This window comes from Ambystoma mexicanum, chromosome 14 (genome assembly GCF_040938575.1).
Source record: "Ambystoma mexicanum isolate Mex_15411 chromosome 14, UKY_AmexF1_1, whole genome shotgun sequence".
NCBI classification, from domain to species: Eukaryota; Metazoa; Chordata; class Amphibia; order Caudata; family Ambystomatidae; genus Ambystoma; species Ambystoma mexicanum.
In genome coordinates this window covers 419,657,499-419,679,114 of record NC_090940.1, presented here as the reverse complement: position 1 = coordinate 419,679,114, position 21,616 = coordinate 419,657,499, and the positions used below count along the sequence as shown (strand labels likewise).

At 43.9% G+C, this 21,616-nt stretch overlaps 1 protein-coding gene across 1 annotated transcript in view; it reads right to left on the bottom strand.

Annotated features, from left to right (window-relative positions):
• CGRRF1 (cell growth regulator with ring finger domain 1) overlaps positions 1 to 21,616 on the bottom strand; it is a 282,000-nt gene that overhangs the window by 82,008 nt on the left and 178,376 nt on the right. The window contains exons 3-4 of the mRNA XM_069637590.1: positions 15,231 to 15,408; positions 955 to 1,102 (exon numbers count right to left, since the gene is read on the bottom strand). Of these exons, the coding sequence (XP_069493691.1) occupies positions 955 to 1,102; positions 15,231 to 15,408 (326 nt within the window). The remainder of the gene's footprint in view (positions 1 to 954; positions 1,103 to 15,230; positions 15,409 to 21,616) is intronic.

Here is a 21,616-nt window from a genome sequence, read left to right as displayed (position 1 = left end):
TCCCTGGCTGCACTTGCCTTGCCTCTGTGACATCACACACAGAGTTCTCACGCAGCAATGTTACCTTTAAAAGGGGGTGCCCACATCGCACCCTCAATTGTGTCCCTCCCACTCATCTCCCTCATCTATGCATTCGAAGGCGAGTCCACCTCTTACAGCCTCTTCGCCACATTCCCCTCCCACTCAATGGTACCATCCCAGCTTTGGCTAAACACCATTGAGCTGGCAGGGCTTCAGCCCCTAGAACCCCCCCTGCCCCCCACACCCCTGGGAATTTAGGTTTTGTTGCGCCCCTGATCCCGGTATGCCATTGTACCGATGCTTGCTTTTCCTTGTCTGCTCATCCATCTTTCCACCTGCCCAACCCCTCTCTTCCCGCCTCACTTACTGTTCCCCCTTCCAGTGACTCCCTCTTCTTGCCCCCTCCTCTCTATACATAGCACGGTTACCTTATGCGTGGTAAAGACCCGCTAAGCAGGATCTGTGTGAACATCACACTGTACCAAAAACACTAACTAACACTATGTAACCTTGTACACATCTACGGACTGCATTAACTCTAAAGTGAACCTTGTACAAAAACCTAGCCAGCCAGTTATTCATAGCTTTGATTAGAGTACTAGCTAAAAATACCCTTAGTATAAAATATTGCCCAAGTTTTTAATACTCTCATGTGGTATTCTTCACATTCATGTAAGCATTTATATTATTCGCCTCGGATATCCAATATACACAGTCATTGCAACAGACAATACAGTCAACGCCAAATGCCACTGCAGCTTTACATTTTTCACTTTTACCATTCCAAATTCATGTTTTACATTAAGCAAATCAACCCTTTAAGCATTTTGTACAGAAAATAAAACACAAAGCACACTCGGAGCACAACTTTCAGCTCATTTTATACCTCCCTGAGGTTAAAATATACTTATCTCAACTATGAGAATGACTTACGATGTCGTAAACGTCTCGATCATCTTCCTCTGCTAGAGTCAACAGAGCCACAAGTGGATAGCGAGTCCTAGGCACAGTACCAAAATCCTGAATTTGGATATCTTCTGGTAACTGGCATAATTGATCTTCTTTGTGGTTTGTTTCAATGCTTAACATCAGGTCAAGGAAAATGAATCACTAAACTTAGACTTTGATATTATCTAGACCGGTGCCTAACACATTGATGAATCACTAAAATTACACTTCGATATTATCTAGACCGGTGCCCAACACATCGATGAATCACTAAAATTACACTTTGGTATTATGTAGACCGGTGCCTAACACATCGATGAATTACTAAAATTACACTTCGATATTATGTAGACCGGTGCCTAACACATCGATGAATCACTAAAATTACACTTTGATATTATCTAGACCAGTGCCTAACCCATCGATGAATCACTAAAATTACACTTCGATATTATCTACACCAGTGCCTAACACACTGGATGAATTACTAAAATTACACTTTGATATTATCTAGACCGGTGCCTAACACACTGGATGAATTACTAAAATTACACTTTGATATTATCTAGACTGGTGCCTAACACACTGGATGAATTACTAAAATTACACTTCGATATTATCTAGACCGGTGCCTAACACACTGGATGAATTACTAAAATTACACTTCGATATTATCTAGACCGGTGCCCAACACATCGATGAATCACTAAAATTACACTTTGGTATTATGTAGACCGGTGCCTAACACATCGATGAATTACTAAAATTACACTTCGATATTATGTAGACCGGTGCCTAACACATCGATGAATCACTAAAATTACACTTTGATATTATCTAGACCAGTGCCTAACACACTGGATGAATTACTAAAATTACACTTTGATATTATCTAGACCGGTGCCTAACACACTGGATGAATTACTAAAATTACACTTTGATATTATCTAGACCGGTGCCTAACACACTGGATGAATTACTACTTCGATATTATCTAGACCGGTGCCTAACACGCTGGATGAATTACTAAAATTACACTTCGATATTATCTAGACCGGTGCCTAACACATCGATGAATAACTAAAATTACACTTCGATATTATCTAGACCAGTGCCTAACCCATCGATGAATCACTAAAATTACACTTCGATATTATCTACACCGGTGCCTAACACACTGGATGAATTACTAAAATTACACTTTGATATTATCTAGACCGGTGCCTAACACACTGGATGAATTACTAAAATTACACTTTGACATTATCTAGACCGGTGCCTAACACACTGGATGAATTACTAAAATTACACTTCGATATTATCTAGACCGGTGCCTAACACACTGGATGAATTACTAAAATTACACTTCGATATTATCTAGACCGGTGCCTAACACATCGATGAATCACTAAAATTACACTTTGGTATTATGTAGACCGGTGCCTAACACATCGATGAATTACTAAAATTACACTTCGATATTATGTAGACCGGTGCCTAACACATCGATGAATCACTAAAATTACACTTTGATATTATCTAGACCAGTGCCTAACACATCGATGAATCACTAAAATTACACTTCGATATTATCTAGACCAGTGCCTAACACACTGGATGAATTACTAAAATTACACTTTGATATTATCTAGACCGGTGCCTAACACACTGGATGAATTACTAAAATTACACTTTGATATTATCTAGACCGGTGCCTAACACACTGGATGAATTACTACTTCGATATTATCTAGACCGGTGCCTAACACGCTGGATGAATTACTAAAATTACACTTCGATATTATCTAGACCGGTGCCTAACACATCGATGAATAACTAAAATTACACTTCGATATTATCTAGACCAGTGCCTAACACACCGATGAAACACTAATATTAGACTTTGACATTATCTAGACCGGGGTCTAACACATCGATCCTGTACCCCCTTCGATAATAGCATTTTGCAATGAAAAAATTGTTTTATTCCATCTCATTTTTCAAACAAAGCACACAAAAGAATTTGAAGATGAACAGGAGAGAAATATATGTTAAAAACTGCTAAGTCTTTTCAAAATGAGAAATGTCCTTAATGAAAGTGAGACATTTGGAAAGTATGCTACCTTGTAGAAAACCAACAGTCTGCTTTTTGATGGAGATTACATGCTTTGATTAGGTTAGTCCTTCCCCCAAAGATCCACACTGTTGGCAGGTCACTGTGAGCTCAACTTCAAGATACAATAGAACATTGTAATTTCGGTAGTTCCTTGCAGAATAAGTAATGGCAGTGGGCAATAATGGCCGTTAAGAGTCTTTTGCCACAACATTCCAATGTTTCTCCTTTGTCTCTCCCAGATTTAAACAGAACATTCTACCCTCATTGGGTGTAACTTTCAAAAAGTAACGCATCCCCCTCTTAAGGCCATTACCAAGTGAAAACATCCCTTAGCCCGTGTTAAAAGCCATTGCTTTGCTCGGGCCTTTATGACCTCGTAATGCCCCAGCATGCCCAGCACAACCTTTTCCCATTGCAACCCTCATGAGCTATTTCGTCTGTTAACAAAATGCACTGAGCGTTCCAAAACGTAAGAACATTTTGTTTGTGGCAAGTCCCTCTAAGTTACAGGAGCAACCCCCAGCTGTAGCCAACCTAGAATCTTTTATATTTTAATAGATACCTGAAGACTTTGGTATTTCAATGGCCTTCAATGTGTCTGCTTCTCAATATGTAACCTTGCAAGTATGACAACTAGCAATGGCCCTTCTATGTTCTGCCGTGCAATTGTATTGCTTTCCTTACTTGCTCCCCTGAATTCTTCCCAGGTTCATGTACCGTGAAGAGGGAGAGGTGGTATATGTTTCTTTAAGGAAAATCGTGCCTCTAAAAGGCTTCTCGGAGGAAATCATTTTTATTCAAGCGATTCCAAGGGGAACATTACCTTCTATAAGTCTTCCCAAAAGAAGTCGCCCCACTATTCACCCCAATCGGGCTCCCCACAGCTTTCTGCATCACAATCAGATAAACTGCTGGTCCCCATCTACATTACTAGAGAACATGGCTGACTATTTGTAAAGACAGGAGAAACATACATAGGCAGACAGGTAAAGAATGTAAACATCATTTTACTTGCAGAATGCACAACAGCCAGTTGCCAAAGAAGTTCTACGAGAAATGAAAAAGGAATATTGAATATTAAATATCAACAATACTAAACCAGTGGAGTCTTGTTGTGCAACTGATGAAAAGTGCTGCCAAATATCCTTGCTCTGACCTCTGGTTTCCTGCGCAAGCACGTGGCAGTCTAAGCGGAGAAGGAATTCTGGGCAGGAATGCTGCCGGGCAGGCCCCATTAGAACTCTTCACTTCACTTTCACAAGCTACTTAAAGAGCTTGCCTCTATGCTACCAACTGGTTCTTGCCGAAGTAACACACCCTCTGGGCTTTGAACCATCACAATCCATCAATGTTAAGCCACGGTGGATTGCGATGCGATTGTGATGCTTCACTTGTCTCGAATTTCTATCTACCTTTGCCTAACCAACACCTGGCGACATCCCACACCCCGCAGGAGATAACACTACAGCCCGGAGATGGAACGGTCTGGACCTAAGCATGTGGCATCACCCCGAAAAAAGAAAATGAGAAGCATTTGCCCAATTATCTAATTAGTCCGTCGGAGGCTTAACTCCCGGGGGCATGCTCTGAACCACCCATCTTGCATTTTCCATTAGAATAATAGATCAATTGCACTGTGGGGGGTGGAGGGGATGTGTTCCAATTCATTCACATGAAAGTATGTTTGACTTATTCATTCATTGCATAAGGACACCAAATGTTGTGGCCCTACAACATGGGTCTGCAACCTGTTACTCTCTTGATGTTTGGGACTACAATTCCCATGATCCCTCGCCATTGGCTATGCTGGCTAGGGCTGATGGGCGTTGTAGTTCAACACTTCTGGGGAGCCAAAGGTTGCACACCTATGCCCTACAGAGTAGTGTCCCAATGTAAGGGACCCCTTGAAGTGATATTCCCCATAACATGGGCAAACGGAAGAGGGAGTGGCAGCGACTAGTTCTGTATGCTACAGGAATTTGAGGGTTCTATTGGGTTTATCTACAATTTAGTTAACTGTCTGAGTCAAAACCAAGGGTTAAAGCCTCCAGAAACATGAGGACTACATTCAACTGGAGGAGACAAAGGGAAGAGAGTCATGGTACTTTCACTGATGATTTAGCGTACAGAAACCACTGGCACAGGCATTATCCTTCAGTGTTGTGATGAAGTCCTTTGCTTAAGCTTGGGTGCTGACATTGGGGTAGTCAAAGGGGCTGTTGGCCATCCCAGCTACCCTCACTGGGTCAACACTCTAAGGCAGGGGCAGTCACAGGCAGACCTCCCAGAACACCCTCCCAATACCGTAGAGACCTTCATAGCCAGAGGGATAGTGAGGAAATACCCCCTTCCATCCCCCAGCATGGTTTGAGTGTAAATCTCAATTTAAGAAGATCTAAAATCCTTCCGAGTCGTGAAGCAGAGTCAGTCTGCTACAGTCCGCTACGGGCCCAGTGCCCAGCGCCCTCTGACTGTAGTATATCTGACGTGCAGTTAGCAGTAGATGACTGCTAACACGGGGCCCCTGACGGGAAGGAAGACGCTTCAGCATCGACGAATGGTAAATCCTTTGACTGCTTTGAAAGCTGCCTCAGGTACAATGCCCCCAAAGGTAAGAGGGCGAGTGGAGGCGGCTACAGAGTTGGGAGGGGGTCTTGACAATTCTGACCGACCTGCCTCGGTCCCTAATGTGTCTGTGGCGAGTGAAATGAACAATAAACAGTCTCCATACATCGCTGGACTTGTGCCAAATCCTAGTCTACCGAACGAGACAGGCGAGGAGTGGGTGCGGGTGAAAGGGATTGTGAAGTCGTCAAGACGCCGGAAGTGGTCTCCTCGGCATCGAGTGTTAGCGGCTTCTTATCGCTAAAAGACCTGACCTCTATTCCACAAAAACAGCTGCCTCTGCTCAGTGCAACTGCCCCTGAAAAATTACCCGATCAACTGAGTCATTTGGCAACAAGTCCTGAGGTCTTCTACTCCCCTTTCGATCTAACAGACGTGGAGTCGATCGAAGCCTTGAATACAAGTTCTGAAAACACAAGCTCTGCAAACACAAATGTGCTCGCTCACTTGCCAGAGCATCTACAAGAACCAATTTGTCCACCAATGTGTCCACCTGCAAACCAAGACGCAATTCAGGGTGGCTCAACATGACCGTTTGCTGCCTCGTGTTTTTCAACTGAAAGTCCCATCAAAGATCCCATGTCAAGCAACGATGTTAATGGGAGAAAATGCAGAGGCCCTTTGGCAATGCTCAAGATGATTTTAAATCATGCTCTCCCCTCGTCCACGTTGGAGCCTACAAGAATGAACTCTGACTCATCTCAGCGGGTGTCTATTACTGACTTGCCCCCAAATCTTACACCATTAAGCCTGACTGAGTTCATTTTGAGTTTGCCAGACGATCATTCGAGACTGCATCTTCCTGGTGTGTAAATTCAAATGTTGGGAAAAGAGCATCCGCTCCAAACGTCGAACTGCAAGCATCCCACAACACAAAATGAGTCTAACGCCCGTGTTCATGTGGAAAAAAATGATAATGCTGGTTCGTCCAAATTAGCACGTGAAAGGCGTTTGATGGCTCAGTTAGACCACGATTATATGATCGCAAAGAAAAAATTGATAGCACATCACAAGCAAAGGCTAGCTAATAGAACATCTCAAGTTCCGTTGCCAAAACAAGCCGATCAACAAGATCTGGAACTGTCTGTGAAAAGACCTCGGAGCGACCAAATGTCACTGGCAGGGACTGACCTGCACCGACAGCGGTCAGATAAAGTTGATTGCGCATCTGGTATTGGTTTCAACAAAACTTAAATCATGAACACTTTGAAGAGCTTACCTGAGACCTCACACCCATACAACAACGTGTCAACAAGCACACCGAGAAATCGGCCGGCATAACCCAATAAACAACTACTGGACACAAACACAAATACATGTTTGAGAGAGCAATCTTCAGTGCTCGAGGACACCGCGATTAGCTCGCATTCACGATCAGATGGCGCTTCTACTTCAATGCATAAAGCGAGTTTGTCCACTGCAGCAGCCACTCAAATTTATAACAACGTGCTTGCAGCTTCCTCAATGGCGATGATTCCATTTACAAAGCTTTATGAATCCATACATGAAGTTCTCAAAGATCAGACAGCCATCATTTCGGCTTTATCCGAAAAAATGGAAAAAGTAGAAACTTCATAACTTTCTCAAAAACCGGATATCCAGAGAAGCAGACCTCACCCTACGTTGGCAAGAGCGCCTGACTGATTTAGCTGCGCGTCATCACTGCCAAAATGACACCTTGTCGGAAGACTTATTGGATGCCTTAAAATGGATGCGTCACAATGCTGAACCTGTCACCCTCAAATCTGTGTCGCCCTTAACTAGTGCCGACATGGAGAAGGGTAGTGCAACATCCATGACGAAAACTGTTCCCACTGTGAGCATGTTCCAACCTCCTCTCAGGCCAAACTTAATGGAAAATCACAGAGGTCTAATGCCAACCGTTGTGTCCCGGTGAGGACAATCAGTCCCAGTAAAACAAAATAATGCTCCACTACTGGTGTCGCCACTTCTCGCACAGGGCCAAATTATCCCCAATAGTGTTGAGCTGATCTGTTCAGACGAGTCTTCCAACAAAGCTTTAAGTGAGAAAGACGGAGGTATAGAATCTGAACGGGCCGTGGTGAAACCATCATCTGTGAAGACTTATTCAGCTCCAAAACTGTCCATCCCATGCCCAGTAAATTCCTTTGGCATCTTCGAAGGCACGGCAAAATCAATAACTACTGCCCAAACGGGCAATTTATCGGTAAACTCGACCACAGCGAAGCTCCTCGACATCAATTGCTCACAAGAGGTCAAACGACCTAGAATAACAAAAGGGAAAACTAAAGTCAAGAAGTTCATCAGAAACCTATCATCACCTAACCACTTGGGGCTGTTTAAGCGAGTGGAAACAACAAAAACAGTCGAGAAAAAAATAAAGACCTTAGAAGCTGCAAGTGACTCATCTCAACCTCAATCAGCTCCAACGACAAACAAAAAGGCGAAGGATTGAGTCGGGCACTGGCAGTGTCGAAAGCTCACCACTGGGTCAGAAATAAATCTATGTGATCTATTTACGTATTCGCACCAAGGATGAACACTTGATGGCTCTGAAACTTGGGATCATGAAAATTTACACTATAAATCAAATCCCTTTCCCAGGGTTGTGAAAACGACAACCAACGGCCCAACAGTAAAGTCTCGGCCCCCCAAGGCGAAAAGGCTAACACAAGATCCCGTCAGTCAATCGATTTGAATTCTGAGCATTCATCAAGATGGAATCCAAAATTCACCTTAACCCAAAAGAGCAAAAAAATGCCTTATTTTTCAAGGGTACATCATAACCCTACAACCGTTACAATAAGTCAAATTGGAAAATTACGACTCCACAATATTCAAAACGATGACAATGATGTTAATTTAAATCGAAACAATGCCATGAAGCTATTCAAATGCATTCCATCCTTACGTACTATCATGTCCGATGACATTAAGATTGTGGAATACCCGACAGAACTTACAGCTGATCAAGTTCTACTACATGTTGCATCTGCTTCAGTTCGCAGCACAATTATGAGAGCTTCTGAAGAACTGCTGGCATTTGGCTTAGACATTACGACGGAACCATCGGAGCCGATAAACTGTGGAAATAGTCTAAGTCCAACTCTCTTAATTAAGAAAGACGCTATCCAGACTTGCATTGACCTACAGAAATCGCTTGCAGACTCATCTACAAGGGCAAATCAAACCACCCAAAATGGCCGTAAATCTGTGTGGGTAAAACATAGACTTAGCCCCCACAAATAGATGAAATAGCCATGACCTAAAGAGCACAAGTCCTGGTGCGAGTTCCTATTTTGGAATACGAGAGGATTCACACATCTTTTCAACGAGTTTGACCTTGATCTACAAAAGGTTATTGTAATCTGCCTCCAAGAGACGTGGCTACGTGAGGCCCCGGTAAGAGATGGGTTTGTAACCCACTTGAATCCAGCGGTGAGGAATCAACAGGGTCGACCCTACTCGGGCCTCCTGATGCTGATAAAAATAAATGCTTGGTGGAAGACATTGGAAATGTTCAATCCAAATCCCTTTATTCAGGGAATTGTTTTGCAATCACGACACACAAAAGTCGAAGACCGTCTACACTTACTGATAATTAATGGATACTGGAATCCCAAAAAAATCAGCACAGTGTCCTTCATAAAGGCGACTACCTACCTCATGGACAATGCCCTAATAGCATACAGAAATGTATCTATAGTTTGCTGTGGTGATCTAAATTGTACGTGGTTCAAGTTTGACATAGATCGAAACTTAAACATACCCCTAAAGGAAAATTAGATCACTACTCGTGGACAGGCATGGACGACGGCACTAACGAATCGCAATTGCCAAATGGTAAACGGTAACGCCAAAGGTGACCAACCACCGGCATCCACTTGGCATAGTGCCGACTCAGAAAAGATCCTAGATTATTTTTGGGTTTCCCAAAATATGGCCGAAAAGACGACAAAATTGAATGTCCATGAAATGGTTAATAGTGTCCATGATCTCTTGCACTTTTCCTGTATGATGGAATGGGTAAACCCTGATGAACGATATGAATTACCAATAACAGTTAATGCTGGGGAAAATCGGCTGCGCATTAATGGAGTACAAATTCAAAAATTAAGTGAGAAGCTACTTAAACACTACGAAGATCAACAAGTCAACTATGCTCCTTTAGTGAGTTTGTTCAAAACTTCGATGATCTCGTCACGGTCAATGGGTGTAATCCACAAGCATACGTCAAGTACTATCATACCAGCTCAAAAGAAAATCATGCGCTGAGATGTAAGATGGCTGAAAAAAAAATCCTGGTTCTCTCAAGACGCCAGACGAGCTAAGAAAGGAAATTAAACAAAGACGACAAATGTATAGAAACTTTAAAATCTCATGAAGTTATTCAACAAAACAGTGCAGAAGAAATGATGAAAATCTTGGTGACCAAAAATACCAGACAAATATGGGCCATCTTGGTTGCAGGAAACTCCCGATGTCCAGCTATAATTTCAAACGAAATAAACAGTGATAAATGGGAGCACCACTTTGCTGAAATATTTCAGAAACCTCAAAAAGAATTGAGTGGCCTATTAGTGAAATCAGATGTAACCTGGGCGGTCAATATTGCTTCATCTGAAATCGAGAAAGCCATTATGAAGTTAAAGAACTCTCACGCTGCTGGCCCTGACATGATCACCAACGTGATGTTGAAAAAACATGCCCCACAATGGGCATTCTTGATTGAAGCCTTGTTTAAGATGATCTCCATCTCCAAACAAATTCCTGAATCGTGGCAGGAGGCAATAGTAGTCCCAATATACAAGAAGGGAAACCGGGCCGAGCCAACCAACTATCGACCGATCGCCCTACTCGACACAACTGGAAAGATCTTGGGCTCCTTTCTGTGCCAAAAATTGACCAATTGGGTATGTAATGCCAAGATCCCAGACATTCGCCAATCTGGCTTCACTTCAGGTGTAGGAGTGGAAGTAAATTTGCTCATCCTAAACATACTAAAGCTTGAAACCCTAAAGGCAAAGAAGAAACTTACTTGGCCTTTATCGATTTGCGTCAAGCTCTCAATAAAATCAACCGTGGTTTACTTTGGCAGAAACTGACTAACTGGAATTGCCCGCCATCTATATTGGAACCGGTGCAAGCACTCCATACCGGCACATCGATTCGGGTTCGTATAAATAATCAAGGTGATTTGTCAAACAAGATTCCAACTCACAGAGGCGTTAAACAGGGATGCCCTATGGCGGCTGAGCTATTTAAGCTCTTTATTTCAGATGTGCCGGAGCACTTGGACCAGGTTCATTGTTTTTCCCCTAAACTCAATGCCATTCAAATCAAGTGCATAACATATGCAGACGATCTTGTTTTGATTGATCGTACTCAAATCGGACTACAGCGGCTATTGGGGAAACTTCATGAGTACCTAAAATGCAACGATCTGGAACTAAATGTCGAAAAAAAAAAATAATGACAATCGGATCCTTAGGGACTCGGAAAGACAAAGCCTTTAAATGGAGAATTGACAATGAAATTTTGACTCCAGTAAACTCCATTCGTTATCTTGGAGTTATGTTCAATAATTCTCTAAATGAGCATCATTGGAGGCTGGATCTAGCCGCCCATATGACACAATTTGGAATTCAAGGACCAAAGATTAACAGAGTACGGGAAATTCAGCTCATCACCAGTCATCATATTTTACTCTCAAAAAGTTGGCCCGGCGATCCCTTTTGGAGCCAAAGCAGGTTGGAACTTGGGAGCAAATGTGGCACAAACTTGAAGCAAAATTTTGGAGGCGTGTTTTGAGACTACCAACTTACGTCTCAGTAACAGCGATTCGCTATGAATTATCACTGAACTCTTTACATTCAGTTGTAGTTTGGAAATCTCTAAGTGCCTGGCGTAAAATGTACGTATTACCAGCAATTCCAGGTTTGCCACAAATTCTGATGAAGTCGTAACAATTTGCTAGTTGAGTGGAAGTCAAGTTTGGCAAACCACCTGCTAAAGGCCGATATAAAATTCGAAGACCTGATCAACTTCCCCAGCTAGTCAAAAAGAAATTTGAATCTGGGTCCTGGAATAGCAACTCTGAACAACGTGATAAATTGCATTCGACACAGAGTGGAAACGAGTTTGCACAAACTGAATAAACCATGTAGGTACTTGTTAAAGTGTCCCTCACGTCATTATTGCGAGCAATTCCTGAGGTTTCGCCTAAATGCAATGAACACTAAAGAAATGATGTGGCAAAGCAAGAACAAAGATATTTGGGACAACATCTGCCAATATTGTTCGAGCGACATTGGGTCTCTACAACATCTGGTTAAAGTGTGTCCAGGACTGAGCTCCCAGCGATCTTGTCATCTTGAGTTGTACGCACCCCAGGACAATGACATGGCAAAGTGGTGGGGTCGTCTGATCGCAGGGCAAGACATAAAATTAACCTGTGCGATGGTAAACTATTTGAACACCATCTTGAAGAAAGTGGTCTTTAGCAACCAAAGACAGTGAAGTTGGACGAGTTGCCTTTCCTCGTTCCCTCGTTTGATTGTTCTTTTCCTCTGCTTCTTGTTTCTCCTTTTTACATTTGAGAGCAATGTGGATATTTAATTTATGTTGCATGTGATGATTGTGATTGATGTTTTATTTTGGTTAAAGCGGTTTAGATGTGATGTTTCTTCTTTTTGTAACAAAAGTTCGGCTTTATTAACTGTTTTGTTGAGATTGCCAAACTGAAGTTTCAATAATAAAAAAATAAAAATCCTTACCCATTAAGGCAAACAGGTCACCACTGCCTAGCAACCAGGAATGCTGTTTTCAATTTTATCCAGAGGTCAAACAGACTTCAGAAACCCTTCCCTGGAAGTTTAACCTCAAGCACAGTGAATGCAGAATCCCTGAGGATACTTTGTGTCAGTGCTGTAGTGTCAGTAGCAAAAAAGACATTCCAAAATACCAATACGAATAACCTTCATGATCAAAGGCGTGTGGTGTGGATGAAACAAAATTGCAGAGTCAAAACGCTGCTCAGTTTTCCTCAATTGTAAAAGACAATTACACGCATACAACATGCTGCTAAGGATCCAAACCCGAGTCCCCAAGGGCATAACACAGTTCACTAGTGGATTTCAAAATGGCAAGTGGGCGTTATGACACCCTTGATTTCAACTCACACTTAGGTGCCAGTCAGACTCTGCCAATCCCAGCCCTTGTCCCATTAGCAGTCCAGGTGCAAACCGTTGACCCAGGACCCACCCAGAGGTAGGAGGCTAGGCCCTATATAACCCAGCCTGTTCTTTGGATGCAGAAGAGTTTGAGCAGAAGTTGAAGGGAGGTGTTGGTCAGCAAGGTGAGAGCAAGAGGGATTTCAGAGGACTGTTTTGTTGGAGGAGATTGAAGATTAGAGGGAGATAGTTGTTACCATCTGAGGAAAAGAGCCGTTACCTTCTGTAGATGAGTATTGGGAGGAAATGTGCGTGTGTGCCCTCAGGCTAGAAGCAGAGATAGAGCAGCATTTCTTGACACAGAGGGAGAAGAACAGGTACCCTGGCTAGCCAATAAGAAGAGGGGCATTACAGAGGACCATGTCGGTCCGGGGCAGATCGCAGAGGTGGAAGGAGTAAGGAGGTGGTGCAAACTTACTGGGGAGTCAGGGCAGTTACACAGGTGTAACAAGCAGTGTAATGTCCCGGGGATCAAGACCCTAAAGCAGGGAGGTGGTCAGGTGGGAAAAACCAAAACTGGTGTGTCCCACGACTCCTAGGAAGAATGACCTGAAGGTCCACCTCGGCATTAAAGGAAGCCTGAGACCGTTCCAAAGTCATTTGGGCCTCAGAGGACCTTTGTTTCAGAGTCTACAGAAGTGGTTTTGGGAACCATGAAAATCTCACGCCTTGCCCCATTTGCGGCCCCAGATGCAAACCACCCCGCCAGGGTGCACAGGGTTTTGCCTTAGACTTCCCTTTGTCGTCTTTTTGCAGAGCGACCGGGATAAGGTCTTTCTTCAGAGGGAGTAGGGGCTTCTCTCCTGAAGATTTTCATCATTTCCCCCTGAAACTCTTCCGATTTAGCAGGGAGTCACACTTCGTTGGACATGTGATTCTCTCGGGCGAGGAGTCACTCGAGGTAGAAGGAGACCTAGGACATCTTTTCTTCGACTTCTTAGAGGAAGATGAAGAACGACGCAAGCGACTACTCAGTCGAGTTTTCTTTAATCTTTTTCGATGTGAAGAATCTCTCGACTCATCAGAAGTGCAGTTTTTTTGGAACAGAAGGGGATTTAGGAATTCTACCCACCTCCAATTCACCTCTACACTCTCTCAGAGCCTTGTCAGTCATCACCTGACAGGAATTACACTCCTTCGTATGATGTTCCGTGCCAAGGCACCACAGGCAAACGCGATGGGGGATGTGTGGGGGGTTGGTGATGTACATCTTACTATCTCTTCATAGAATCCATTCCTGGCAATCTGCATAAGGCGAAGAGCATTATGGGAACATAAGAATGTCAACAATTAAATTTGAACATGTCTTATAATGATTCAGTAAGAACCACTTTTGAGCGAATACTGCAAGTTGGGTTGCAGTTTTGATTGGTCATACTACTCACCATAAGAAAAAAAGTCTCTACATTGCAGGACACATACCAGTCTGGCCGGCTGCAGTATGTGAGGCTTTGGCTGTTTCTGTATTCAGTTTCCCATGCCAAGTCTACTGAAAGTGTCTGATGACGTGGGTTGCTCGTGCATGTGATAACACTGCTTCAAGACAGATCTCGCAAAGAATATCCCGTTCTAAATCCGACTTAAAACGTGCAAGAGCAACCTGCGCTTCAACAAGCAGATTGCTTTCAGAAGACTCAGCAGTGCTGCAAAGTCTCCCGAAAGCCACCAGGTCATTAAAGCACCCCCTGCTTCAACAAGCAGACTGTTTTCAAAAGACTCATGTCTTGAAACACTTGTGTATAGGCGCTTATAAATGCCACATCATATCAAGACTTGGCCGCCAGCTCCTTGAAGGGGCTCACGCTTCAACAAACAGACAGCTTTCAGAAGACTCAGCAACGTTGCAGAGTCTTCTGAAAGCCGCCAGGTTGTGTAAGCGCCCCACGCTTCTGAAAGCGGTCTGCTTGTTGAAGACTCAGCAGCACCGCAGAGTCTTCTGAAAGCGGTCTGCTTGTTGAAGCGTGGCGTCTCCTCAAAGCCACCAGCTCGTTGAAGCGCTCCAAGCAGTCCGCTTTCAGAAGACTCAGCAGCGCTGCAGAGTCTCCTGAAAGCCACCAGCGCGTTGAAGCGCGGTTTGAAACATCTGTGCGATAACATGGTTTCAGAGCATATCTGGGAGTGTTGTGGACAAGCCCTTGGGTCTGGGGACAGGGCAGTATTCCTGCAAGACAAGTCTTGCTGGAGCGCCGCTCCGTCTTGTTCGGGCCCATTTCCTGCGCTGGTGCACATGCAGGACGCATAGGCACAACATTGAACTTCCATTTTTATTTAATTTAACAATGCAGTAGAAGAAGGTAAAAGGATACATATGCTGCTCACGATACAGATAGTCAGTGTATAAGGCCTCTTCTAAATTCTGTGGCATCCGAATCCGAAAGCAGTAAACATGTTTCTGCAGAGCTTCGTGCAGCTTTTGCACACTGCATCCCCAGTAGCACGTGAGGATGCACTTCTCGAGACAATCAAGTTTCAACGATATACCGTCTGTGGGAAAGTACAGAAAAACATTTAGGTGCGTCACGGCAACAAACGAAATCTGCTACACAGATGCCACACGTTTGGGAGCATATTCCATTATTACTCACCCTTGGCAGTAACTGCTAGACTCATATTCGAGGCACAATATGCAAGAACGGTGTCAATTTATGGATGGTGCTAGTAAATCTGCCAACGAAAGCCTTAGAAAAGTCCATAGTTTTGACGTTTGCAGTTTCTTTTATTGCATTTTACATGTATAGGTAAAAAAACAGCACATACTGGGGTCCTACCTACCTACAAATTCCAAACATGTCTGTAAGATAGTGTTTGCAGACACATATATACCAATAGTCATAGACATAGTAAAAAGATGCAAGTTCACTGAGGTGTAAGGATCATACCTTGCAGTGAACATACTCAATGTGTTCACTAAGTATACATATTTAAGTACGCATATTTGCTATGTTTATCACTAACAGCATGTGCCTGCTAACACTAACTTGCACATATGTATGGAACTGTATGTGTAGGTATGTTTTTTTTTTAAGTTATTATGATGACTTTTGCTGTGAGCATGGATGGGGAACTAAGGTAGGTGGGTGTAGGCAGGTGTGGGGTAGGGTGAGTGCAGATAGGTATGAAGCATTATATTGAATTGGTCACTTATATTGAGCTTAATGTTGGCGTTCCCAGCTTCTAAGTGCTGGACCGGGGATCGAACCCCCGCTGCACACATCATCATCTTGCTCGCGAGACGAGTGCTTTACCCATAAGAAATTGTGGAATTCTGCAGGTGTGGTGTTAGGGTAGGACTAGGAAAACATGGGGTAAAGTAGTGTTTGGGTGCAGAGCCCTGGGGTAGGGTGGGGTAGGTATAAGTGGAGTAGTGTATGGGTATGCATGTGTGGGTAGTGTGCTGGTAGGTATGGTGTCAGGTGGGGTAGGTGGGTGTGGGTAGTGTCATGGGGTAGGTTGGGGTATGCACAGGTGGGGCAGGGTGTGTTTAGGCAGGCATGGGTGTGATGGGTGTTATTGGGTGTAGGGAGTCGTGGTGTAGGGTGGGATGGATAGGTAGGGCAGAGTGCAGTTAAACTGGCATGAGGTAAGGTGGGGGGTAGAAAGGCATGGGCAGGATGAGGTATGGCAGGTGTGGGACAGGGTGGGAATAGGAATAAAATGGCAATGTGGTGCTAGGCAGGCATGGGGTAAGGGTAGAAAGGTGAGCAGGGTGCTGGTAGGCAATAGCGGGATAGAATAGCGGTTGGCAGGTGCAATGTAGGGTGGGGGAAGTTCGGTCTAGGTGGGCATGGGGAAGGGTGGGGTAGGTTGGGAAGGAAAGTGCAGCTGCCACGCTGAGTAGCACAGGTTCAGTACCCAATCCCGCTACTGGACCTGGAGGCCGAGTCTGGTATGAAGTGCAATATAAGAAACTGATTTCATTTTTTTTGTGTGTGTGTGTGGGGGGGGGGGTAGGGCGTTGTGGGGGACGGTGGAGCTAGGGTGGGTGGGTGTTGGGAGTAGAAAGATGTGCCACAGTATGGGATTAAGCAGGTGAGGGGTAGGATGAGTGTAGGCATGCTTGTGTTGGGTGATGGTTGTGTGGTAGGGTGGGTTTCCGCAGGCCTGTAGTAGGGGTGGTGTTATAGTTTGGGGATAGGCAGGCACAAGGTAGCATAGAGTGGCATGTATGAGGTAGGTTGATGTTGGGGCGGGTGCAGGCTGGTGTGGGGTAGCATGAAGTTTGCTGCCTTATTACCCCGAGTAGGTAACGCTCTAACTGTGAAACGATAACGTATACCAGCCTGTAATTCCACAGGCCTGGTAAAAAAAGGAAGTTACAGAAGAGTCCAAATAGAGTAATATTACATTTTGCTTTGTTTCAGACATGAATGCGCCCAATACGCCAAAACAACTCGAATATTTAACCTCTAGCTCAGCGGGGGTGGGCCTGGGATCATGCCACTGCACACCTCTGTATGTTTTTTTTTCTTTTAAAGAAATACATAGTATTAATGATAAAAATGCATCTGGCTTTTTAATCGTTTGAAAATGTTAGAACTGTTGGTCGGACTGGGCCCGATTCACTGAAGCGTTTTATAATGGTGCAATCCCATAGGAAAACGCTCTGTGAATCAGGCCCAATGTCTCTCGTTTGTGATGTTATTCACCCTGACGCTGTGGTCAGGCAGGGTGCGGGCGGATTTAGCACAAGCCTCCTGTAGATACACAGACACATCTCCTCATGTCGAAAGAACGCCATGGAACCCTTTGAAGAATCCGTGTGGCATTGGTGAAGTGAAATATGTGGTGTCCAGGAGCATGTGATGTAATGCCCGGTCTCCTGGCGGTGGACCCCCGACCCATAGGCCCAGCATGATGACTCAATGACAAACGCGGGCTGAAAAGGAAATGAGCTCTGCTTAGAGTTAGTTACAAGTAAAGGAAGGGTCACTGTGGACCACTGAAATGAAAGCACGTGACTTAAATCGGTGTTCTTCGTTGGCACAATCCTTGTTAAACGCCCCCTAATTGGATTAAATGCCAACAAGTCACAAAGGGCATTGTGCCTTTTCTATGTCATGCCACAAGCTTGACAGGTGACTAAACCAATCAGATAATTACACCCTTTCTCTCACTCTTTTCTGTAGCAATGGTTTTGTCACATATGGTGGTGCTTTGAGCCACCAAAATTCGCCAAAGCCAAGAGTGGAAGTGGGCTCTTTGAATGAGCCTCTGACCGTCCACTGCATCCTGTGTATTCCCAGTGTTCCTAATTTCTCAGCAACAGAGGCAATCCACACCAATGGGCTCTCAGATTAGATGCCAGTAAACCCGGGGTAAGGAGTACCTGGATGGAATAGGAATGAGTTTTGGTTGAGAAATTCAGTCCCACTCATGCTGTAAACAAAGAAAACCTCTGCAGGTAATTATAGTCACCAACTCCTTATTTTGTTCTCTTAAAAACGTTTTTCTCGAGACTTCCACCTTCTAGTAAAATCATGACAATGACTGCGTAATCAGATACAATTTAGATTATGCTAAAAACCTAGGTTTTGCATTGCAATCCGTTTTATTCTACAACCTAAAGAATTACAAATGAAGCCGAATGAGTTTTTTCAGGCACTAGGAGGGGAACTCAAATTTATACAGAGCTGGCAGATTTACACCGTTTCCCTGTTGCTAGTCAGATTACAATTCAAGGCACTGCGTGTTAAGCGCCAAGCATTTTATTCAGCAGGCCACTCTAGCTTGATCACCACAGCCTCGATGGTGGACAACAGATTTAGGTAGTGCCCTTCAAAGACCAAGATCATTCTCTGTGGCCAACACGTCACCATTTAGGAACTGATCCTCTGGTCGTCAGTGCTTTGCCCCTGTCCTGACCGCGTCGACCTATTTCACAATGCTGACATCCTAGTAGAAATTAATTCCACTATGAGTAGGAAGAGCTGTGCAGTCACGAAGTCTGGCTTCCATCAACATGAACCAAATGTGAAGTCCACACTTTGTCACAGCTCGAATGCACGAATCATATTTCCCCTTCGATTTACTTACTACAATAGCTGAACATTTTTTTTTAAATTACTTGTATATAATCGTTTTAGATTTTTACAAGATCACTTTCGATTAGAGAAGGTCGTTGAATAAGACAACGTCTAATGTTCAAAATACAGAGGTGAAAGTCTACTATTCGACTATGTTTTCTGGTAGAAGTTGCGAAGGGCTCAAACACGATTTTATCTTGGCCATGGCAATGCTCAGGAGTTTAGCCGTCCCTATTGTCCATCTGGTTTGTGCTCCTGTGCTGAGACGGTTCCACCATATATCTTCGTCGTTCAGAAAAGAGTTTACAAGCAGAGTGGTTTAAAAAGCTTTTCTTTCCCGGTTCATTTCAGGACATCTCATCAAAAGATGTCTAATCATTTCTAACTTTTGTGGATCTTTGCAAAGTCTGCAGGTCTTTTCATCGCTAGCTGCCCATATTGCAAGGATTTCTTGATTAGGGAGCAGATTAAGACAAGCTTTCATAAAGATTTTTTTCATTACTTGGTTATAATCCAAGAGAATGATTTTTACAATAAGGAGACCTTTAAATAAATCGGAATTAATTTCTAAAAAATTCAAAGGTGCAAAGTTGGGACTTGTAATTATGGAGTAGTTGACATATGATCAATCTGTGACATGGGAAATTAATCTTTAACAGATTTCCGTGAGAGAGTTAATTGCCTGGGGGAGGAGGGGAGCGTCTATGATAGTTCGAGCCCGTCAGATGGCATGACTTTTGAGGGCGTCGAGAGCCCCAGGGCGTTGATTTTAATGAAGGCTACTTCCAGTAGTTTGGCCGTAGCAACCGGCCAGCGAGATTTTTCCCCAGATATCAGACGGCACCACCATGTGTCTTCTTCTAACAAGACGGAGTCAGCCCATAGTGCAGCCAAAAAGGCTGTACGTTCTTGAATTAGAGAGGGGCAGTTTAACAAGAGATGGCGAACAGTCTCAATGGAGTCAGAGGTTTTGCATAGTCTGCAGGTGTTGATAGTCGATAAGCTTCTTATCCCTAAAATTTCTCTGGTGTGGAGCAGATTAAGTCGTGCTCTTAGAAATATGGATCGCAGTTTATCTGGAAATTTTAGACAATACGCCAGAGGGGATTTCAGCTTATTATACGTGGGTGGAAGATGTTTTAGAAACTTGATCGCTGCGGCTTGTTCGATAGTTACAATCCAGTCTTAGATTTTCAATTTTTCGGTGACTCTGAGGATTGGTGATAAGGTCATTTGTTGAACATTGCAGGTCTTCCAGTTTAGTTTTTTGGTGATGTATCCATTTTTGTATGACCTTGCAATTAGTTGATGCCAGCTCCTGCCCGAAGATGTTGAAGATCGGCAGGCCGTCTTGGATTAAAGTCTTCCTGAAGAGGGCAAGCGAGGCCGCGCTGACGATAGCATTTAGAGAGAGAAGGCCCAGCACTCTTCTGACAGCTGCGATTGGGATTGAGTTCGGGAGACCTAGGAGAGTTTTCCAGACGTATCCCTCAAGTTTCTGGCAAAGTTGGTTTGAGATGGTGAGCGTTGCATCCATGCCGTAGGTTAGAGCAAGGACCATTTTTCCCTTTTAAAAATTGATCGCGGAGATAGTGAAAATTTGCCAAACTTTCTGTCAATCATTCTTAATTGGAATGTCAAATGTTTCGTTTTTGGCCAAAGATGTTGCTGCATTTTTGACTCTTGAGGTGTCCCGTCAATAATGACTCCCAAGTATTTAAATGGGGGACCACTTCCATTCTGACTTTGTTCACCGACCAAGACATGATTTTTTTCCAGAGCTGGCAGTTTTTGGAAAAAATCATGATTTTGGTTTTAGCCTGGTTTATTTGGAGATTGTTTTTGGACATATAGTCTACCAGGTTATCCAGCTGACGTTGTAAGCTGATGGGCGTTTGATTGAACAGAATCATATCATCGGCATAAAGAAGACGGGAGAGGTCCGAGTTTCCAAACTTTGGAGGGAAGCTGCGAACAAAGGCTTCTGACTCTTTGAAGTCCCCCAAAAAGGCAACAAAGAGCGCAGGAGCCAGCAGGCAGCCTTGTTTGACTCCTCTATCGGCTTGGATTTCCTTGGAAAGAGCGCCTTGCCTATTCAGCCGGACATTGAGTGTGGTGTTGGTGTGGAGCGCTATTATCGGGTTTAGAACAGCGTCTGGGCAGTTCCAGTTTTTCAGCTTTCCCCATAGTCGCGTTCTGTCGACTTTATCGAATGCCTGCGAGAGGTCAATGAACGCAGCATACACTGTCGAGGAGCCCTGTTTTATTTTAGCCTTTAAGATGCTGAGTATGAATATGTTCAATGTGGTACTGCCGTTCTTCTTAAAGCCTATTTGGAAAGGGTCGCTGCAGGGGGCCGTTTTCGCCCAGCATTGGAAGTGATCCAAGAGGAGAGATGCGAACAATTTGCCCATGATATCCAATAGGGATATTGGGCGGTAGTTGCCCGGGACTTCCCTGCATCCTTGCTTGAACATTGGAATGATGGTGGCTTTACACCACGATAATGGAATCTTCCTGCTGGCTCTACAATGATCAAACAAAATGCTGATAAACGTGGACCATTCGTTGAGGTGTTTTTTTAAGTCTATATTAGTCAGGCCATCCGGGCCCGGGGCTCTAGATGTTTTTAACTTATGAATGGCCGCAGTTATGTCTGCTGTTGTCGA